At 38.0% G+C, this 23,957-nt stretch overlaps 1 protein-coding gene across 3 annotated transcripts in view; it reads left to right on the top strand.

The window, feature by feature from the left end:
• rnf19a (ring finger protein 19A, RBR E3 ubiquitin protein ligase) overlaps positions 1–23,957 on the top strand; it is a 43,146-nt gene that overhangs the window by 5,622 nt on the left and 13,567 nt on the right. For all 3 annotated transcript variants that reach the window (XM_049476380.1, XM_022683052.2, XM_007230815.4), the window contains exon 2: positions 13,613–14,453. In XM_049476380.1, coding sequence (XP_049332337.1) covers positions 13,855–14,453 — 599 coding nt within the window. In that variant the 5' untranslated portion in view covers positions 13,613–13,854. The remainder of the gene's footprint in view (positions 1–13,612; positions 14,454–23,957) is intronic.

Raw genomic sequence — 23,957 nt, 5'->3', positions numbered from 1 at the left:
ACATACAGAAGAGCCACTGCTGACCATAAATTAAAGAAAGTAGCAAAATATTATATTGACCACATCTCCACTATTAAGGACTTTTAATAATGATGGAAGTTTTGACTTAACATCAACACCTGGTGGCTTGCTTACAGTTAATTTCAAAGCTCATGTATATCCCTAAACGTTATCTATGGATTTTATTCTCACCACAAGCGTTTGTGAAAGGAGACTAACTGTTATAAAGAGGCAAAGGACAATGTGTTATTTTGTCAGCAAGTAGACTTTGGCAAGCATCTGCAGTTATATTTTAGCAGACCAAACCCAAACCAGTTGCTTTTGGCAATGAAGCTCGTCCATACAGCACTCTTTATCTGTGCCAGTCACTGCCACTGAGTTCAGCCAAAGGAATGTACCTCGGGGCATCTTGATGCAAACGGCAGGAAAACTGAAACGGGCTGAAACAAGAACCTGCAGATTGAGAACTAAACCGGCTTTAAAGGCCCTTTACATGCAGCTTCCTCTGTAACGCGATTAAAGGTGTAAATCAGGCTGCATTAGACTGCACTCACATGAAGATGTGTGTTTTGGGCACATTTTAGTCTGAAACACTAATATGCTTGGCTATGTTTGGTGTTTACTATCGTTAAAGTTCTGTGTTGCTGTGTTCAGAATGGTTGACCCGTTAACTCATTTATTAATAACTGCTCATTTTGATACATCAACTTAAAGATTCCAGCTCTGGGTAGCATTGTACCAATGATAATGGGCATCACCAGGGCCCAAACCTGAAGTTTGTACATAAGAAGCCAGTGCTTGGGGAAGTCACATAAGCTGCATAGTATGTAAGGGGGCTTTCAATTGGTCATATTGCTTTTGCAGCACCAGCAGCTGCTAAGAACGTCATATGGGTTTACAGACATTGACAGACACAGTCAATAAATTTGGCAACATGGCAGGTTATTTCCTAACTGAGGTGTAATTAATCTTGCTGATCATAAAGTACACACACTCTGGTACCGATTACTGCAAACAAACAAGGTATGTATACACACACAAGAAACTAACTTATTACATTTTCCTATTTGAAGGAGAGGGAGCCCTCAGTGATGGGGCTGTTCAGTTTTTTCTGCCTATTTGAATTGCTTGTCTTTTGAATTTGAAAAATGAGGTCTGAGTAGTTTAGCATACCTGCAAGTTGAACACACTGCTTGTTATTTCAAAGAATATAATAATACAAAACCTGTGCCTCTGCCATTTATGTTAAAGGGGCACTCTATCAGAAATCGACAGTGTACATGTTGTACATACTCCTGTTCTTCTTCAGCAGTGGTTTGTCAGTGTCTGTAGCACAAGATTTTACTGGAAAAGCTCTGAAAAATCTGCCATCTGGTGACTCAAATTTGATTGTGGAAGTCTGATTTAGGGTGGACTTTTGGAAAACTGTATAAAATGACAACTGCCTGTTTTTCTATTTATTAGCCTGTAGCACAGTGGCTAAGCTAGCTGACAGGATTGGTTGAGCACCATTGGAAGAAAATGACATTCAAATTGGCCAAAGCGATTAGGCTGAGGGAAGCCATCCTGCTGTATAGAATATTCCGTCAATCCTAACAAATAACATTTTCATGCTAGTTTTGTCCGGAGTCGCCCTTTAAAGTACAGTTACAGTTTAACTGGCCCTATCTTAGGCTCTCTTGCACTCAGGCAGTAAAACCAGATTGACCACTGAGAAGAATCTGAAAAGAATCTGAGTTTTAAAAGGAAGGAAGTTAGTATTGTTTCTTGTTTTTAAATGAAATGCAGCAGAGTTATGTGACTGTGAGCAGTTTATTGCCACCTGATTTTAATCTAATTTAATTTCTTTGGGATATTAGAGCAAATTCATTCTTTGAACAATATCAGGAGGCCATATCTGCTGTTATCTAACTCTTAGCATAGTGCAGCCAAGTGATTATGAAATCTGTTTGGCGGCGGTGCCATGACTGTATCTTTAACTAAAGTAAACAGTGTGACGAAAAGACAACATTGTTCCTCTAAGAGATGCACCTATTTAATCATTTTTTTCCATTTTGAGGCATGGGATGCTTGTGGTGTTGTGATTTAATAGAAATGCTCTAAAATTACTTCCATTGAAGTTTAAAACATTTTATGCTTCCTGTAAAATAATAATGCTGGAGACACAGCATTTGTGTGACAAGCTATTGGTAATGTTCCTTTTAGTCTCTAGGGGGTTTAACGGTACATGTGTTTTTTATTATTATCATTTTCTGTCTTATTTTGTCTCATTCATGTGGTGTATTGGCCGATAGTTTCTGATGACAACAAACATGGTGACTGTGGAGGAGGTCATGATAATGTACTAATCTGAAAAGATGTGAAGAAGCAGTGATAAATGGTGGATAACATGCCAGTTAGTGCTGGACGATATGGCCTAAATTCATATCACGATATATTCCTTAATTTCGGTCGATACGATATAATTTCGATATCGATATAAATACTTAGAAGGCCACAGAAAACTGCGAAGAATCCCTGCAATGGAAATATGTACCTACTACTGTCTGAAAATTTAATTTAAGTCTTTGAAACCTCCTTTCACGAAAACATTATAATACTTAAGAAATAAAAAATAGTCAAGATAAATCAATGCTCAATTTTATTTGCATATAGCAAAATAAAAACATGACATCCCTGTCAAACATAAGCCTATATAACTATTACCAATAAAAATAACTTTAAATTAGGACAGAAGCAGAGCTTCTTATTCTTTTGTAAACAAATTTAACAGATCAAAACAAAAGTGTTTCAACTAGGATAAAGAATAAAAGAAGCCTTTATATACATAAAAGCAACAAGATTTTCCCGTCAAATAAACAAACCTATAGGCTTTATCAACTATAAATAACTTAGTTACAATATAAGCTACAAAAGTGCTTCAGCCAAAATACAACTCTTTATAAACATAAAAGGAACATGATATCCCCGTCAAATAAACAAACCTAAAGGATTCATAAACTTTAAATAACTTAAATAACTTACAACATACGCTATAAAAGGGATTCAGCCAGTATAAGGAAAATATTGTATGTAGTGGAACTGATTGAGGTGGTGGAACAGATTAGATGTTTTAACGTTACCGCTGCTAACCTGCTCCACTCTCCGGCACAATTTGCAGCGAACTGAAGTTTAGCAGACCTTCGAGAGTTGAACCAAATCCTCACCACTGAATTAGACCTCCCTCCTTCAATTGATCACTTGTGGAAGCGGCAGGGGCATTCATTTTGCATCAAAAATGTCCCGTGCTGGGAGCTAAGAGGACCCGCAGCTGACCGAGAGGACCCGCGACTGACCGCTGACCGAGCGGACCCGTGGGCGGACCGAGCGGACCCAAGGCTAGGCTAGGCTAGGCTCCGCTCCGTTCCACTCCAGCGCGGAGCATTTCAGATGCGAACCGAGCCTACCTTAGCCTTGGATCCGCTCGTCCCGGCTCCGTTTGGCTCCAGCGCAAGGCATTTTAGATGCGTAGCGGACCCGAGCCTAGCCTAGCCTAGCCAAATCTAGCCTAGCCTAGCCTAGCCTATCTGGCTACGTGCCTATGTGATTACATCATCACGCACAGAGATAGTCCAGCTACGGAGGCTGATTGTGTTCAGCTGTGCGGCGAGCTGACGCCAGTAAAACGCCTGTCCGTGACAGATTCTGTAAATAATACATATCGATATACCACAAAAATGATATCACCGTTATTGAAACATTTCTTATCGCGATAAATACCGATATCGAATTATTGTCCAGGCCTAATGCCAGTTAGCCAAAATTTCAAATTTGTTATAATGGAATGGCTCTGTGTCATTGTCTACACTGTCCCCTTAGTGTTTTCAGTAGTGCTGGTCTATCCTCTCCGTACCAATAAGCTTTCAGAGAACATACACAAATGCTGAAGGATTGAATCCACTTAAAAACAAAGCATGTTGTGTATTTTTAAATAGTAAATATGTAACTGGGTATGTAAGTAAAATACGTTTTTAAATAGGAACCACCGGTTTTAATCTAATCTTAACTCTTACTTTAACTCTTAATTTTACTGCATAATTTGCCCAGAAACCATACCATTTCCACAAATGACCTTAGCAAAGTTAATGTCTTTTATTAAATAGTTTTTAATATATTAATGTTTAAAGTTTATTTTTTGCTCATTGTGAGCTGGTCTCTGGGATGGTCTTTTTTTATTGAGTCATCACTCTGTCCGTCCTCATGTCTGCTTACTCACCTCAGCCCTTTCCTTCACCATGCCCGGCCCTGGGATTAGAGGAGGTGCTAAACATAGCACATCTTGGGGTTATCTATGGTAAATTAGAGCTCAATCTAAATACAGTCTGATCTGCCAAGCTCAGGTGAATGAGCAACGTCTGGGTCAGCTGAGCTAGCTGGCAGGCTAATCTGCTTCTTTCATTCGTACTTATGAATGAAGCTTTGCTCAGATTAGTCTTGAACACAGAGCCACTTTTGCAGTGCATAAAGTGGCTGGGCCATCCTCACTTGTAAGCTATGTAATGAATTTACTAAATGAATACTGGGGTCCTTTAATAAATAAGAACACACTCTAGATCAGGTTTCCTCCGTTTCAGTTCTGGGTTACTTTGTGTTGAGTGCAGTGTGGTGGTTTTGCTGCCTGGACAGACCAGATAGAACTCTTCTGTTAATTATCAAACTTTCTATGTGTACGTGAGCAGGGAAATCACCAAATCTACAGGAACTGAAGAATGTCTATTGACCTTCCCGTATGAGAAGGCAAAACAACTAATGGGTGCCTTTTTTCATGTTTATATCTAAGCATTTCATTTTTACAACAATTAAAAGAAAAGTTGACAAGTTGCATATTGAATATGTATCGGATTTCAGTATCAGCTATGAAAGTTGGCCAAATCAGAATCGAAAATGTCAATCAGTATATTTTTGCCTTTTTACCACCATAATGATGTCGCGTATGATGAGAGGGATCAGATTTGAGCCACTTCTAGCTGCATTATTAATGTAACCTAATATTCATGGTCTTAGTTGGGACAGATTAATAATTTTTACATTTATTCAGGTGACTCAACCTGCGAAGGCTAAAGTATATCATGATGTCTGAAAAGCAAGTTATCAACTTAGTAAGCCATGTGTTCACACTCGATTCAATCTTTTTTTTTGTCAGTTATATTTTGTCATTTTTATACATCTTCATACTCCAGTGTGCTGTTGTTCAAAATGGGGAAAACTAATATAGAAAAACACTTTAATTTTTATTTATATTTAAAATCCACTACAGATTGGTCTTGATTCAGTCCCTGAATAATTATTATAAATGTGCCTCAGGCTAGTGTTCTACACATTTAGCTTTTATTGTCTCGATGTTGTTACCACAAACACTAGGCTGTTTGTCAGAGGCTGTTTTATTTGATGGCTAATATTGAGTGAAGCTTATTGGCTCTGCTGTAGGTCTCCCGAGTGCCACCTGTCTCTGTTGAGTGGCTTTTCTGGTTTTAAGGCTCTGGTCTTCTCTGGTTTGGTTGGGATGGTGTTGGATTACGTTGCGGTTAAATAAGCAAAGGTTTATTTTAAGCACCTCAATTGACCGAAGTAAATTTCTTGAGAGAGTATTGGTACAAAAGAGGTTGGAGATGGTTAAAAGAAAATGCAAGAGAACAGAAGCTCTCGTTTAAGCTCCAGCACTGGTGCTGGATGAATTGGACAGAATGCCAGGTTGTATCGAGACATGTGCTGCATCATTTTTGCTATTTTACCAACCAATATTTGGTTTTGTATTACTATGTTATAAAAGCAGCTAGCTTTCTGCACAACACAAGAGACCAGAAAGTTGTGGAGCACAATATGACTTACATCTGTGGTTGAAGGTGCTGTTTTTAACATCCACAACATCAAGGAAATGTATACATTGTGGAGGAACAAGAATGAAAATGTCATGAGCTTGTGTGGCAATAGAGTAAGCAAATGTAAACGGAAAAAAAACATCCTCACGCATATTAGTTATTACCGCATTATTCAAGATTTAGAAAAGGAAGATTAAGAACGATTGACAATTACCTGTTTAAACTTACCAATTATCATATTTCCTGAAATGAAGAATGAAAGTGAAAGCCCTAATTTAAGTATTTATAATGTGATTTGTCTGGACTATTTGTGGGTATATGTGGGTGGTGTAAAAACAGCTGAATATAGAGCTGGTTCACCTGTGCACATTTTAAAGAAGATTGATTTTGTAAACAGGAAATACACATTTTTTATAAGTATTTATTTGAGCTAATGCCATTTTCTAGCTTTTGTGCGTAAGCCCATTTTCACTCCACAGTCCATGCGGAGATTTATAAATGAGGTCCCTGGTGTTGATTTTAAATTTGACACCTTCAACCATAGACAGGTCTCTCTCTTTTTTTTTTTTCTCTTTGTGTTCATAATATTATTATTATTTGGGCAAAATTCTCCTCCTCTTCCCATAATTGCTAGAGTACCCTCTAACTGATCTTTCTTTTTTCACCGTTTATTATCCCATTATTGGTTGTAATGTGTCAATAGACCTACTGTGTCTGTCAGGGTAAACAAATTTGCCCATCCCTAGTCATGTAAAATAAGGTGGATATTGATGCCATTTTTATACATTATACCACAGAATATAGGGATTGGTCAGATAGCTGATTTTTTTATTATTTTTTTTATAGCATTCTGTTTTAAAATGTGAAGTACAAAACATATTATTGTGATTAATTATGATCAAGCAATTTATTGTTTGGCTGTATGAGGAGCAGAGCTGAGCGTGTTGTTGCAATGAGGAAATTTGTCCTGTAAGGAGCGCTGCAGGAAATTCCATAAATAAGCTCATTACAGAAATCCTACAGCGTTCCGTACACAGGCCTGCTTTTCCTGAGCTGCTTCTCAGCCACTTCCCAACCACAGGAAAAGGACAGTATGTGTGTGAGCCAAAAGACTGAAGCGCACATGCATGCAGGAGTGGTTTAGTCAGTACTCCTGAGAAAGGGAGCGGTTTCCCTCAAGCACAATTGCTTATGCTGCTGATGGAATGAAGTCTGTGGCTGTAAAGAGAACTTTTAACGGGGAGCGTGTGGACGTGCACACACACAACAATAACAAATTACTGATTTTTTTTACTTAGCAGAAAAACAAATAATTAACCTCACTGGACACTGACCCCAGTTGCAATCTACCAGCCAGGACATGTTTTGGTTTTTGGTAAGTGCTGCTTTTTCTTTATCTACTTTACAGATAAACCATTGGACTTGGCCGTCAAAAAAAAAAAAAAAAAAACACACATTAACACAAATATCCCAGAATTTTATTCTTTTGGTTATTCTTGTTATTCCAGTTTTTTTTTCTTGTCTGTACTTCAGCAGAAATTCATCTACGTTTGAAAAAGGTTGCCAGTCCGTGCTTTACTGACTGGCATGTACATTTTGGATCATGAGCAAATAATTTTTTTCAATGCTTTGGCCTTTTATCATGTTCTAGTTAGTTCATCTTGGTATAATTTCAGGAACTTTTGGTGGCTCATTGTATCATCTGGCCTTCAATTCTTGTGCTTGGTATCAGTAACTGTTGCTTCTTAAGTTTGTCATAATGTTGTTCAACTGCTGCCTTTTCCATTGGCTGCCCTGTTCAGTGTGGTGGTGTTGCCACACCAATGATTTTTGTCAGAACATTTCAAACAGTTTTCTCGCCCTGGAGACCTCCCACCCTGCACAGGTTACCTTGAGTCAGGTAATTAAGCTATTTAGGGACATGTGAACATTTAAGACGCCAGGGTGTTGGCTCTGAATTATTCACAGTGGTAGATCTGCAGGACCAGGAATATACACCCATGATGTAGACTAAATAGAAACTATCTGGTGTAGTTTCTGTGTATATTGTTTTCAGGCTTATGATTTCCCCCTTCTCCATTTACGATTCTTTCTATACTGATACGGCGTCTCTGCGCATAATAATTTCCTGAAGCATCATAACTTAATCTGTTGGTAGTTGGAGTTTTACAGCCTTGTTTTGTTATTTAATTTGCTGATATTTATTCTAGAGGAACAGTTTCTGTCATTAAGTTGCCCAACTCCAATTAGAATCACTGATAAGAATTTTATTTAGCCGTCTGTTGCTCATGCGGTTAATGTGAGTTAATCTGGTGTGTGTTGGATTTTCTACCTCATCCAGTGTGTTTTGCCATCCGCTGGGACTTAAAGTTTAGTTTGTTTGTTTACTGTAGAAACGTTTATAGTATGTAATTGGAACAGTAGTGAGGCTCTTATGGGTGTAAATAGCAACTGCTTTAGTGTTTACATAAACTGTGAGACCCTCTCTCTTTCTCTCTCTCTCTCTTTTTCTTTCTTTCTTTCTTTCTTTTTGTCTTTCTTTCTTTCTGTCTTTCTGTCTTTCTTTCTTTCTGTCTTTCTGTCTTTCTCTCTCTCTCTCTTTCTCTTTCTCTCTCTCTTTCTCTCTTTCTCTCTCTTTCTCTTTCTCTCTCTTTCTCTCTCTTTCTCTCTCTTTCTCTCTCTTTCTCTCTCTTTCTCTCTCTTTCTCTCTCTCTCTTTCTCTTTCTCTCTCTCTCTTTCTCTTTCTCTCTCTTTCTCTCTTATCTTTATCGTCACATCTTAGCTTAATCTTGCACAGTAGCCCATGTGGTCACATATCTTTTTCCCAATTACACCCCCTACATGCGTGCACGTACACCCACACTCGTGGTAGCATTCGTAATGGTTTATTTTACTACACCCTTCATGACTTGCAGTCAGACCTGACCATAATAATTTCAGTACAGTATATGAAAATAAGTGTTAAACCGTGTATAGAAACTCTTCTCTTCACTCTTTTTTCACTGTCACTTGTTTACTGTTTCTCACTTCTCTTAGTGATCTGGGTGTGGAATATCAAGCACTGTCCACACACATCTGGATAGTTTTAAAAATTACTTAATATGTTGATGTAATACACATCCACACCCTAAATATTTTATGCTATACAATCAATATTTTTCTATAGAGCTTCTAAAGGCAAGACAAATAGCAATAAAGGTCTTGATAGTTGTAGAGCTTGTGATATTGGTGTATTTTGTTAGAGGCTGTTGCCGTGTCTGAGAGGGACTTGTAGAACTGCCTGGTTAGAGTTTTCCTCTAAACCAGCTGTGTAGAACAAAATTAGAGCTGTGGTTAACAGAACTAAAGCTCTGTGGAATCAATACCAAAATATCATTGTCTGATCAATGTTTGTTACTCATACATTATTTTGTGTCTTTTCAGTGTGAGGACTACATATTTACAAATAATAACAAAAAATTACAAAACATTAGTTACTCTCAGTTTAAACTGAGCTAATTGGGGCTCTTCCACACCTACAACACGCCAACATTCAACAGTCGGTACTAACCATGTTAAAGGGTTTTTTTGATTTGTGTGTAACTCCATTTGCACAGTAAAATCACAGCCTGTTTTAATTTTAAAGGATAATGAAAAGTAGCTTTATAAATCCCCAGAACATTGTTAATGAAGCCACCAGTAAAAATAAATTCATGAAAAATCCCATAGATTAAGTCTTGTTTTTAAAAATACACATATACAGTAGACATGCATGGTTTATTATTGATTTTAATACATTGTGTTATTGGTTGGATTTTAGCTCTGTACATCATTTAAAACAATCAGACTTTGGAGCAAAAGCTGGAGTTAAATGTGCATTTGCACTCTGCCATTTTCATGTTTATCGCTCTTGCTCTCATGCTCTCGCTCTCCGTTTCTCTTTAGAGGTTATACAGATGAGCAGGTCTGTGCTCTGATAAGCCTAATGAACTGGCTGAGGTGAGCCAAATGGATCTGAAGTGGCTATACTTTATCTGCGCTGTTTTCCAGTGGAACACACACGATCACAAGCAGTGCAGCAGCTTAACTGAAGGGCCTTTAGCTCCTTGTTTGCCCTGTCTGACTTTGCTTTGCTATGTTTAATTGCACTTGTGTGCAGAGGGATGTTTGAATAACACTTGTTTTTTTTGCTGCCATAGGATTTCCGTCATAGGAATCTTGCCATAGGATCTTTTTTTTTTTTTTTCCTCTCTCCCGTGTCTTTGATAGAATGGTGGATACATTTGGTGTAATAAAATGGCGGGCAATGTTTTGCTACCCCTTTGGGTGTCATGTTGAAGCTAGCACCCTATGAACAAGTCATAAACCACCAGGGATAGAATGTGAGTTGGACCCAGGAGCGTTTTTTTTCTGTGATTTTTTTTTTTTTATATGTTTTTTATATTTTTTCAATTATGGAAGTTTAATGACTGCTAATTAGTAGATATATAATGTTTTTTTTTATTATTAAAGTAGTACCCTGATGTGATTATTAGGGGTGGGTGATATGGCACAATATTTCAGGGTATAATATTGTTTGCATTATTCAAAATTATGGCGATACTATTGCATTAGATCTGATATGGAACGCCCAGTTATATGACTTTCTTAAAGCCCTAGCTAAGGATGGTTGTGAAACTTGTGTGATCTGCCTATGAAGATGAGACCAATATTTTTGGGGTTTGTGCCACGTTTAAACGGTAGACTTAACTGGTTAGCTGGTTAATAAGTGTTTATCATCTTCAAAGAATTGCAGGAACCACATGTCCGGTTGTGGAATAGGGTCAGTGATTAGTCAGCTGTAATCAGTTGTCATGCTACCTTAAAATATTATATTATAATTTATGAATTTGTAGGATTATTCTGATATGAAGGAGTCTCAGTCTTTTCAGTTTAACCTTGGATCATCTTTTCCTGTAAGGTGTCAAACTCTGTATGGTTTACTATTCATTTAACTACTTACCAAAAATTCAAGTTTCTCTTGCTTGATGACTTTAATCTGACAAATAAAAAGTAGATAATTGGATAATTGAAATCCACAGAGGTAGCTCTGCTTTAAAAATAAATGCATCTGATGTGTTTTGGAAGTTTCTCTGTTGTTTTTTTTTGTATGTTAGTGTGAGTAAGGGATGGAAACACGTATGCAGGCTGTTGTGTTTGTGAAGACTGGAGGCAACATTTACAGAATGTGATGAGGTGTAACGCCTCACCCAGAGTTCCAGACTTTGTAATCGCTTCCTACGGCTTGCAGCGTTTAGAGTGATGTGTGCCTGTGTGAAACCAGCAACTAATAATTGTTTTAACATTTTTTTTTTAGTCAGCAATTTTTGCCATTTCCATCAATCACTGATTGGTGTGATCACATCTCCTGTTCTAATGCACATTTTACATCACCAGCTCTAGTCTAAAACCCTGTCATTCTGCCTGAACATAGCAATTTAAAAATTAACCGATAAAACTTAAACTTCATAGCTTAATCAATTGTTTTTTTGTGAGCAGCTGTTTCCCTCTGGCACTTTGAGCATCATAGTGTACTGTTACAAATGATTAGTTAACATGAAAATTTTATATCAATAATTTTTTATAATCTGCATTGTCAGAGTATATTTTATTATTAGTATTACTACTATTATTATTATTATTATTATTATTATTATTATTATTATTAATCTGCAGTCTGTAGAATAAAGATACATTTTTCTCTTTCTCTGTTTGCTTTAAATTGATGCCCACTTGAGATCCTGAAAGCTGGCCTTTGCCTGTTTGTTAATCTGTTTCACCACTATTTGGCCTCTATTTTCTTTTCTGGATTGCCTCACTGCAACTTTGAGAGCATCTCAGACATGACATGCGACATTCTGACGGTAATACCGGTCTATGTTCTGTAATTTGCCACCAACAGGAAACTGAAGAGTCTGTTTATTTCTTTATCTCTTTGTTTAATTTCTGGCAAGATAAGAATGTTCTCTCCCCCTTTCTCTCTCTCTCTCTCTTGTTCTCTTTTTCTTTTTGCACTTTCTTTTTAATTTACGATGCTGGGATGGGAGAAAAGTGGTTGGTGTCCTCCCTAGAGCAGAGCAGGGTTAGTGGGAAATTAGTAACTGAAATGGAGAGGTTTGGAAGTGGTTGAGTGTGAAACTCAGCAGCCAGAAGTCATTCATTTTCAATGAGGGGCAGCGACAGCAAGCGTGACCCTGAGAAATCAACTTTATGTAAATTAGCAAGGACACAAAGTGGCAGTAACCAATCAGGGAAGAGTTTCTCTCTGCCCCAATATTCTCTTTCTGTATATGTAAGACTAATTTGTTAAATTGGTTTTAAAGCCAGTATGTAAAACAAGAAAGTTGTTTAAAGTTGATAATTGTTTTGTGCAAAGTTTACTAAATTAATGTTTTTTTTTTCTACCCAAATTTGTCATTCCACATTCCTGCAATCTCCTCATTTACCTTCAATCTCCCATTGAAATGTATAGGAAAAGCTACACTACTGTGAAGTACTTATTGCTTGAACCAACCCAGTCATATAAAATGTACTGAGTGCATGTGGGATTAACAGCTTCTACCCATAGTTGGAAGTGTGAGACATGACTTTTGACCAGGCTCCTCTTGCAGTGTTAAAGTTTATTACTTTGGCGGCAAACCTCAGATGTTTGAAGATTTTGTTTGGGTTTATGAGTGGTAATGAAAAAAATAAACAGTACCAAGCAGGATAATCTTTTACTTCTGCTGTAGGTGAAAATTGCACGTTTTTGAACCCATAAAGATGGTCCTCATATGTTGAAGTAATCCATGTTAGTGCTGTATGATAAGTTGTATGTTTATTGTTTTTGTGGTATGATTTTGATTATATAACACATTGAAGGAACTGGAATAGCATTGTGCTTAACAGTAAATTCTAATTGTTCTACTCATGTGCAGCAACACTGTTAACATGCTCACACCAAACTACTTTTGGCTTAGGAAAATTTGGTGGTGGTTCCATCATGCTCTGGGGCTGTTTTGTCTGTGCAGGTACTGGGAATTTTGTTACAGTTGAGGGTTGCATAGATTTCAGTCAATATCAGCAGATTCTTGAGAACTATGTTTAGGAATCTGTGACAACTTTGAAGTTGTGCCGGGGCTGGATACTTCAACAACACAACGACCCTGAACACTGCTCGAAATCTAGGCAGAATGGCATTGTCAGTTCCCAGAGCTGAATATTATTAAAAATCTTTGATGTGATTCACAGCGGACTGTCCATGCTCGGAAATCATCAAATCTGTCTGAACTGGAGATGTTTTGTCAACCAGAAGCCAAACTCTCACTGGAAGCTATACCACTATATATATATATATATATATATATATATATATATATATATATATATATATATATATATATATATATATATATATATATATATATATATATATATATATATATATATATATAATTTGTCCTTATTGTAGTCCACATGGATATGTATTTTAGGAGTAGGATCGTTGTACAGGTAGACACATTAATTAAGTCAACTGCAGAACGAACACTTGATTGAATAGGTCATATTAACATTAGAACATTTATTTAAATAAAGGAATGACAGAAATATTGCCTGTAAACTTTGTCACTGTGTAGATCATATAGCTGATTTGATCTGTTCTGATTTTTATTTTATTTTTTCCTCAGTAATTGAAATTTCTGTTTTATGTTGTTCATAATCTGTACTTACTTAGTTTTCCCTTGTTTGTTCCTCAGGTGCGGCAGAGAGCCAGGCTGACTCCGAACTGCCCCACCTGGCCCAGTCCGAGCCGCCCGGCTCAGGGGACAGGATTCCAGGGGGTTCGTCGCCATGTCATAATACCCTCCAATCCCCTGCGAAAACCCTGTCCCCCCCTCCCCCTCTTTCCCCTCCCTCTCCCTCCTCCTCCTCTTCTTCCTCCTCTTTCCCTGACCTCCCTGAAGTCCCTCAGCCCAGCCACAGCATTCCCTCAGGAGAGATGAGTCTAAATCATCAGCCCCAGGGCTCGGAGAGGGATCTCCCCTCCGCGGCATCATCAGTCAGCCTTCCCTCTGTTAGGAAAACACCTAAAAAGCGGCGCCTCTCTCTCCGCTCGCTCTTCAGACGGCGCCGTGGTGAACCCAAGTCTCGTAAGTCCCGTGCCCTGGCTGGAGGAGTGGATGGCATCGCGAGCATCGAGAGTGTTCACTCTGAACTTCAGAATCAGCAGCAGCATGTAGACCATTCCTCCTCTCTCTCCACTCCCGGAGTGGCCTCCACTTCCTCCTCCTCCTCTTCTTCCTCAGAGCTGCTGGAGTGTCCGCTCTGTCTGCTGCGGCACACCCGTGACCGCTTTCCCGATATCATGACCTGTCACCACCGCTCCTGTGCAGACTGCCTGCGACAGTATCTACGCATTGAGATCTCCGAAAGCAGGGTCAACATCAGCTGCCCTGAGTGCTCTGAGCGCTTCAATCCGCATGACATTCGCATGATACTTGGAGACCGCGTTCTCATGGAGAAGTACGAGGAGTTTATGCTCCGCCGCTGGCTCGTGGCCGACCCCGACTGCCGCTGGTGCCCTGCCCCTGACTGCGGGTAAGATTAAGATTTCACTTTTTGTGGTGTCACTTTTTTATCTTTGCAGAAGCTAATGTTCAGATGACTATAGTAAAAGCATATAAATGGAATGTGGGAATGGGTACATTTGGGTACATTTGTTGTTGGAGGTAATGCTGAAAAACAAGTATCCCGTTTAAAATGTAAAGAAGCGTTCGGGTTAGAAAAGGGTAGTTTTTTCTTAAACAGGCTCCAACAGCAGTAAATGATGTATTTTGAGTTTGCTGGTGTAGCTGGTCTGTGAGTATAATCAGGGTGGTGTTGGACCAGTATAACTAGAGCTCATACCGTAGCTTGTAGAACACCCAAATACGCCATTATCATTCTTCTCAGTTACAATGGTAAAACCTGCTATAGTTTTTAAAGCTGATTCTGTGGTTACTCTGTGCTGCTGGTTTAGTGATTTCCTGCTGTAATACTGTCAGTTCTCCTCAGTGAGGGCAATTGATTCATTAGGTGGATCAGCTGTGTGTAACATATGACTGGAGTTTGCTGGTGTTGCGCCAAATAGAGTCCCCTTCTGATCTCTGCATCTGCACTGGGACGTCAGTTCACTGTGCTGTAGCATTAGCCAAAAGCTTAAACAATCTCGACATTCAGAGGATCTAGTGATGTTAGGGGGGTAAATTTACACAGAATAAAATGTGCAGGGTTTTGAACATATTTATTTAGTACAGAATGTGATGAAGGCCAGTTTTTGAAAAGCCTATTAATTTTGCTCATAGGCAAAAAACACTTAGACACGAAAGCCATACGAAGACTACAGACTGACGCACGACTGCAGTGGTCTATTAGCAATGTTTTCCTTGTGAAACCATTGCACAGTTTGTCCAGCTCAATTCCCGGCAGGGCAGAGCACGCCATACTGTACTGTACCTCATTTAGCACATCTGATTCTTCTAGGAGTGAGGGAGGAGGTAAAATGCTAGTCTATGCTATTCCTTAAGGCCCTCCCCACACATTTCTGAAAACATGGATTGCTTTTTCTTGTCTGTCACTGCGGTGCTGAAATCTATCCCCTTGACAGTAGAAATTACACTACAAGTGCTCACATGATGCTCACATGAGCATACTAATACCACCGTTTTGGTGTTTAAAGTCATTTATCAGATTGCACAGAGACTTGTGTGTTGTCAAATATTCAGAATTCCTGCTTAATCTGTGACCCCACATATACCTGAGACTAGTGTTTAGTGTATAGTATTCTGATTACAATTACAATCACATGCATTTACACTTTCTAGTTACGTGTCTTTGTGTTTTAACTGCAATTTGAGTGTCTAACCAATCTGTTCTAACGGAGTCTTTAACCTGTACCCAGTTAACTTCATGTGACTAGTATCTGGAATCCTAAAATTGTAGCCACCTTTATGCTTCATATCTCTGTTTAGTGAGGTGAGGGTTTTTTTTTTTTTTTTTTTTTTTTTTTTTTTGTGGCTTTTTAACATATTCAGTTCTACATGGAAGGACCATTTGTATCTAGGGTCTGATTACAAGTGTGATAGTATTTTAAGTGTGAAGTATTTTGGCCCAGGATGATTATGATCGTGTTCTCTTGTGCAGCCGAACACCCTGTGGTCATTTTGAGTAAGATTAGTTATGTGTGTTATGACTCAAATCACAATGTCTGAGATTTTCCCTTTTATTTTTGAAGCTTGTATCTCTACTCTGCAGCTTTTTAGTTTTGACTGGTTTATGCGCTCCCTCTTTGTTGCAAGGAGCTGACTGTCATTAAAATAAGTTTGTTGATTTGTATTTACTCTAAACCATTGATTTGATGTCATAATTTTCAATATGTAACATTCTGAATTGGTTTATGTAACAAATGTATTTAATTATATTATTAAATTATATTATATATCTTTTTTTTTCTCTCTGTTTAACACATTTTGGTGCTTGGCAGTGGTGATCTTTTGGCCGCCGCTCTTCAAACATTTGCCACAGACTGTGAAAGCTGTGAAGTTTCATGACTGATAATGATGTGTGGTTGCTATGATTCACAACAGAATGCAGCAAATCCTGTTTAAGGGAGCACATTTTATTGTCTGTCTTGGTGTGGTGTTTTTCAAGTGGGTGTGTAGAGGCTGTTTTACTGTAAATGTCATAAGAACCTGTTTATTGCCCCTACTGTGTAATAACCTTTATGCAGCATGGTCGTGTTTGTACATAGTGCATGACAGTCACCGGTGTGGGAGAGTGTGCGCTGACACGTGTTTCCTCTTTAACTTGTGCAGTCGCAACAGATTTAAACATTTTAAATTTTCCTCGTCATGAGACAGCCTGATTCACTCAAGGAACACTATGTGAACTTTTATAGCTGCTGTGGGGATGCACACATATGCTTCAGTTTGTACTAGAGGTGTGCCATATCATATCGTACGCGATAATATTGCCGACATTTTTGAATATCGTGAATAATATTATACCCTAAAAATATTGTGCCATATCACCCATCCCCACTTATCACATCAGGGTACTAATTTTTTATTTATTTATTTATTACTGTTTTTAGCAAAAGTAAATTTAAATTGTTCTCTGACAGATTATATCTGTCCAGTAGCATTTATTTTACTTTAATCCTGGTTATATGAAGATGTTTAGAGTGCATTATAAGTATCATGACATTCTGGATCGTTGACTTCTATTACAAATCTGATCAAATTCTTGCATTTTTTTAATATCTCAGGTAGAGGTGTGACATAAATCATATGCAATAATACAATTAAATTGTAATTTTGTTGCAGTAGTGTATTCTTGAAAAAAAAAAAAACAAAAAAAAAAAACGAATTTATCGCCAAGAGTATCGCGAAAATACCATGAAATATTGTGATAATATTTTAAGGCCATATCGCCCACCCCTAGTTTGTACCACAATACATACATTTACAGGGTGTTTATATTCAACCCGAATGAGCGTCTGTAGCTCTATCTCAGTTTTTATTATGGCAAGAAATCATAATCTGTTAATTGACACATTGGAAGTAGTGGTACTATGGTGCTACTAGTAGTGCTATGGAGACAGACACTGGATAATTTATTTAGAGCACATATTATAATAAAAGATTTGGGTTTTAAATAAGATTACTCCGGTAGTGTGGACTACCAAAGACCCTTCTCTGCACCTTTTACCTTGGGAGCTCTAACTGTAACTTAAGATTGTGATCCATTTCCTTTTTGCTCAAGCTTGACATGCTAGCTTAATGTTTTTTCTTTTTTATATATTTTTCCAATTTTCTCCCAATTTAGCTAGGCCAATTGTCCCACCCGTTCAGCTGCTACTCAACTGTATATTCCCCCATCACAAGTCAGCCATTGCCTCTTTTCAAACCAGGGATCTCCTGATCATAGTGGAAGCGCCTTAGACCGCTGGACCACTCGGTAACTGATGGCTTAATGTTGATGCTAAATTCTAGGCAGTATAACAGATCTGTTTGTGTGCAGAATGCAATACAGAATAGTAAACTGGATGCAAGTGAAATGTAAGTTGTTAATAAATCAGCATTCTTTTCTTTGACTGCTTTTCGGTACAAAGAGAAGGGAAGGTGGTCTGAGCGCAGAATACAGTTGGAAAACCCTATGAAATCGGTTTTGTTTATTTATTTTTTTCTTTTGAACATTTCACACCAGCTAGTCAGATATATGCAAGCAGACTGAAGCAGTTTTTTTATATGTACTGAAAGAACATTTGCAGTTTTCAGATATTTATTATAGATCTTTTCCACGTCTAAGTATTTTTATGCATAATGAATGTTGATATCTGAATTCCACTTATATTCCTCAATCAAATTCTGTGATTCAGTTTTCTCCATATCGCAGAAATCATAGGCAGCAAGCTAAACTGAGGTGAATTAAACGTTAGATGTTCACAATGTGAAAAAGGGGTGGTGTGGAGCTGAACATTTAAGGTAAAGAAGCTTGTACAAGAGTTCCCAGGGATCTTTTTTTACTTACAGAATATTCTGCACATCATTCTTTACAGTGCTTTTGCTTTGTGAGTCCTTTATCAGCATAATGTATTTGGCAGACTGTAATGATTCCAGTTTGTAATTAATATCCATGATTTCATAAATGTTGGCTGAGGACTTGAGCGCGAGTATCAGTAACATGATATTCAGAGATATACAAATAGACCTAAGCACATTTCTTAGTAGACTGTACTACGACACACCCATCTTCATAAACTAGCCAGTGAGACTGGAAGCTGCAGGCCATCCCTTCTAAGCCGGTTATGATAACTTCTTTTTATTGGACAGCATATCGTTTTAGAAATAATTTAAGATAAATTATGTATTTTAAGACCATTTTATGCCACTGATATGATAATATAATAGTGCAGTAAAGCTTTTAATTAGTACGATTCAAACATTGGAATTGGACTATGAATATTTTTAGATATCATGAATTTGCAAATAAATCTTACATATTTTAACAGTCGAGATATACTCTAATGTGCGCGAATAGGCTCACCTTGCACATTGCTATGTAAAGACAATGGGCACTATTGAAGTGAGCATAAATGATTTGTGTATGGTTATATATTGCACAATAAATCGATAACCTAATTATTTTAACAGGCATAGTCTCTGCTGTTCTGTATGGTATTGGTGTTGGAGTTATGCTAATATCCTTTCGCTGTGCCAGCAGTATGACTTTCCATGCCACGTGACTGCTCTTCTATTGTTTTGTTTTCAGTTTGTTTTAAAGGCTTGCTATGATACATGGCGTCCAGGCGAGGAGTTTTAGGAGCAGCTGCTGTGTGTTTGTGTGTACTTGTACTACTATCTCTGTGAGGACCAAATGTCACCGCAATGAAGAGGCAACATAATAAGATATTCTTCTAGTTTTTACTTTTGCTTTAAAGCAAAAACTTTAGATGCAACTTTTGGATACATAGGTTGGGGTTAGGGTTGCAACGGTATGAGATTTTCACGGTATGATAACCTTCTCAGAAAATACCGCGGTATCACGGTTATCACGGTATCACAGTTTGTTACATATATTATTAAACTGACCCTTATAGAAATTACAACAAAGTTTTTTTGTTCAATTAACTATTTATTGTAGAAACCTGTAAAAACTATAATTTTAAGTTCTCCTTTAAAAAAATAAGCTGTACACCATCAGGTGAAGGAAACCAGTTTTCCCACTGCTCTTAAGGGCATAAATAGTGTGTGTGTGTGTGTGTGTATGTATATATATATATATATATATATATATATATATATATATATATATATATATATATATATATATATATATATATATATATACATATATACACACACACACACACACACACATTACATGTCCTCTAAGAAGTAAAGATCCTGTATTTAAAATATTCAATTACATTATTTAAGTTTAATTTTTTTAATATCTGATAAACTGAGCCTGGGTCAGTGTCTGATCAACAACTGTTGTAAACGTCCGTTTTACTGCCAAGTTGGTATATAACCAGATACTGCAGAAAGAGGGGATTTTATTTCTGACATGATCTGACAATAGAGATTTCTATTTTAAGGCTTTCACACCGAGTCTGGTTTTAACATATGAAAAACAGGCACGTCAGAATTTGAAAATGAACGCATGTAAATGAATGGCGTCTTTCACATCCAGTCCGGCTAGGACCTTTACACGGACACGTGAATCCATCGTAGCACGCACTTCACGCCTGTACCTGCGTGCCCAAATTTCGGATAACTCAGCGCTTTTGCGGGCGCTTACCGCATGGGCTGTGCACGACTACAAAGAGGTTTTATTTAGGTTCAGATTAAAATTTAAACTAAACACATACTTTGCGCTGCACAGCGGGGTGGTGTTCTCGGAGATGGGAGAACAGGTTTGACGTATGTCCACCTTTACCTTATTACAAATCGGATAACCATCTTCGGGTGCGTTCGGCGGGTCTCCGAAATAGTCCCACACTGCTGATTTTAGTTTAGCCTTTTTTTAGGCGGACGGAGATTTGTTTAGTCTGATGCACTTTCTGCCGTTCTCACCGCTGTGTGCTGGAGGGCTGAGTAGCTGAAGCGGAGCAGAGTTGCGCATGCGCGGTTGAGTTTCTCCGCTGGCTTGCGTTTTACCGGTAATAAGCAAACACACACGGTATGATAACCGTGCATTTTAATACCATGGTATACCGTGAAACCGGTTACCGCTGCAACCCTAGTTGGGGTTGTATTTAGATTAGGGTTAAGATGTTATGGTTAGTAGAGTTGACATTGTGGTTATGTTTAGGTGCATTGCTTGGCTACAGTAGCACAAACAATAATAGCAGTCCTTGGTAATATAGTAAAGCTAACTGTGTATTTTAGGGGGTTACATTTGTAGTACTTGGCCCCTGGTCTAAAGCACGTGAGCACTCGCAGCCTGTCGGCCTTTTGAAAGAGAGTTGGTCGTCTTCCTTGTCTTTCTTCACCCGTATGTGGGTGTGTATAAATAGTCTTTCTGGAGACCTAGCGTGTGTGCGTTCTCCAGCAGCGCGATGAAAGGAAGAGTGTGACGAAGCGTCAGCAGCTGGACTTTGTGGAAGAGATGTAGACAGACATTGCAGAACAGGGTTGTCATCGACTGCAGTTTAAATATTTCAAGTATAAGCTTTCCAACTACTTTGTTGAGAAGACTGTAATACTACTTGGTTGATCCAAAAACAACCTCAGTTCCTCATGCCATGAATTCCACATGTTGAAGACATTCCTTTGAGGCCCTGATCCATGTTTGCATGATGGAGTCACACAACTCTTGCAGATTTTTCAGGACCAATTTAACTTTGCATAAAATTGCCAGTAGGAATTATATTTGTTTTAGATTTGGTAATTCAAATGCAGCGAAGAACACTGAACTTGTGTTCATGAAACCAATTTTTGCTTTGAGACTTCATGTGATGTGATCATGGAATTAGAAACCAGTAAAAGATGGGTTAAATTGTGGCCATAAAAAGGTTAACCTACAGAAACAGATTTTAAATGGGTTGTTCCATTGAAGACAGTAAATACCACCATGCACCATTTTCTTCCCACACTCAAAATCACTGATCACTTTTTTCCCCTCATTCGAAAGGTTGATCTGAAAATGGATGCCTTTGGCTCTGTGCATTTCCATGCTGCCACACGACAGACTTATTAGATAACGACATGAATGAATGGTTGTCCTAAAAAGCGTTGGGTAAATAGAGATCATCTGAACATCCTGTGGTGGTAAATTTATGGGGAATTCCACTGATCTTTAAAAGTTCCTGCTTAGTGGTTTAGATGTAAACAGTCATTGAATGCGGATTTGGTGTGAACTCTAGAGGTTGTAAGTGTAATTGTGTTTAGTTTAAGTAAGTTTAACTGTTTAGAATTTAGAAAACCACATAGATTTAAGGTGCATCTTCATGCTGGCTGTTTTCATAACTAGAGATTCACCCTCTTGATTTTGGCATTAACCTGTATCAAAATACTTTATCTTGGTGCTGAAAAACAGAGATTGTGAAAGCTCTGTTACTACCTGCGAGTTATTATAGTCCAACTGATCAAAAGGGTGTTACAATGTATTTTTTTTCTTCTTCTTTTTCCAGCATGCTTTACTATGGCACAAAACAAAAAGTAAAGTTTTAATTTATTAACGGGCAGATCCATTTTTATAACTCAAACTTTTACAAAAGGATATTTCAGCAAATCGATTTGTTTCACATAGGTTTTTGCTTCACTCTTACTAACACTATGCATGTTTTACAGCTGTGCTATGTTTAGTGCTCTTTAAATGCTTATTGGACACTTTTTGGCAATGCCTGAGATCTGTGGTTCATTTTGTTTATAGCTACTGATGTGAGTAAACTTCTGGGTTGTGTTGTGGATGTGCTATGATTTTGTTTTTCTGTAGCATTTGTATTGACAGATGGTTCAGTGCTGGTATATAAAGATCTGTGAATGTGTCTCCTAATTGAAAAAGTAAATAAATGTCCAGCAATGTTTACAGCATATGCAATTAATAGTGCACGAAGGGCGCCAGAGTACATATTGTAGGTAAGACAAAAAAAAAAATAGCTGAAATCTATTTCATTAACTTGGATCTCTGATTATGATGATGGATGCAATGACAAAAGTGTGTAGACATTTACAGTTTACTGTGCTGTAGTTTTGCCAAAGTTTTGCAGGATGCTCTCGCTATGCCGTGTCGCTCCGTGCCGTCATGCGTCAGGAATGCAGGTATTCTCTCCGCAGAGAAAGCTCTTTCTGCTCTGTGTGGACGAGAATTACAGAGTTTGACATTCAGAGCAAAGCCTCCAGCCAAAAGCAGTGCAGTGTGCCGTCATCAGCACTTTCTCAGGGCTGACACTGGTGACACTGTCAGGCTGAATAGAGTCTCTGTCATCAGCCCATTACAGCAGCGCAGCAGGCCGTCCGCTGCTTTCACCCCTGCCTGATTACTATTCATCTGCTAGCTAACACTACTGTCTCTCTGTGTGTGTTATCTTTAACACACTGCTTTATCACTGTGTTTGCTGGTTAAGACTTTCTGATTAGTGTGTGCTGTCATAAAAGTGATTCGATCAGTTTGACAGTTCGACTTTCCTTAAATTTCCATATAAAAAATATATACACTAGGGGATTCAACAGGATTTCTGCAACACATTCAATGCCTAAGTTTGAAAATAAGTGGGGCAAAAAAGAAAAACAATGCAAAAATCTTTGTGAAATGCCATGTTTAAAGAGGCCCCCATCAATCAATATTTTTTAACAGCAACAGACTTTGAGTTTCCAAGCCAACCGTTCACTTTTCAGTCCATATGTTCATGGTTTATTTCTTATATTAGAAGGACTAGAACTCATTAGAACTCATTACCTGTGTCAAAATATCAGAACATAGAAGCCTTAAAGCTTTTATACTGATTTATTAATTGTAGATAATAAAAGTCCACAATAGCGCACACATTGTTTAAAGGAACAATATATTAGGGAAAAATGACTAACCTGATTGGTTACTGAATTCTTATGCAGTCTGTTTTGCAAACTAAATAAGCACACATGAAATACCCAATGTATCTTTGCTGGTCGACTGTGTATAGATGCACTGATCAGTCATGTTCATTTTGTTTTCACCAATCAAATCAAGGTGTTGACTGGCATATGTAAAAAGAGCAGAACAGAAGACTGGGTTCTTCACTGAGGAGTTTAGCATGACTTATCTGAGCCGTCCTTTCCCCCCTGTTCACACCCTGCAGAGAGATGGTCCAGTAAGTGTTTACAGTTAAACTGAGGCACAGGCTGCACCACTCATCTCTCACCTCCTTGTGACCAAGGGTGTGTTTTGGGAGGGGAGAATTTTTATCACCCTCTCTGTGGTTCTGCTGAGAAATGAACTGTGTGCGTGTGTGTTTTTGGCACCCATTTTTCTTTCATTTTTAATTTCCAGAATATTTACACACAGGTATTGACCTATGAAATGTATATGAAAATATGTATTGAACATATTATATATAGATACTTACACACAAAGTGA

The sequence above is a fragment of the Astyanax mexicanus genome, chromosome 3 (genome assembly GCF_023375975.1).
Source record: "Astyanax mexicanus isolate ESR-SI-001 chromosome 3, AstMex3_surface, whole genome shotgun sequence".
Taxonomy (NCBI): domain Eukaryota; kingdom Metazoa; phylum Chordata; class Actinopteri; order Characiformes; family Acestrorhamphidae; genus Astyanax; species Astyanax mexicanus.
Note: the sequence above shows the minus strand (reverse complement) of the source record. Positions and strands in the feature narration are given on the sequence as shown.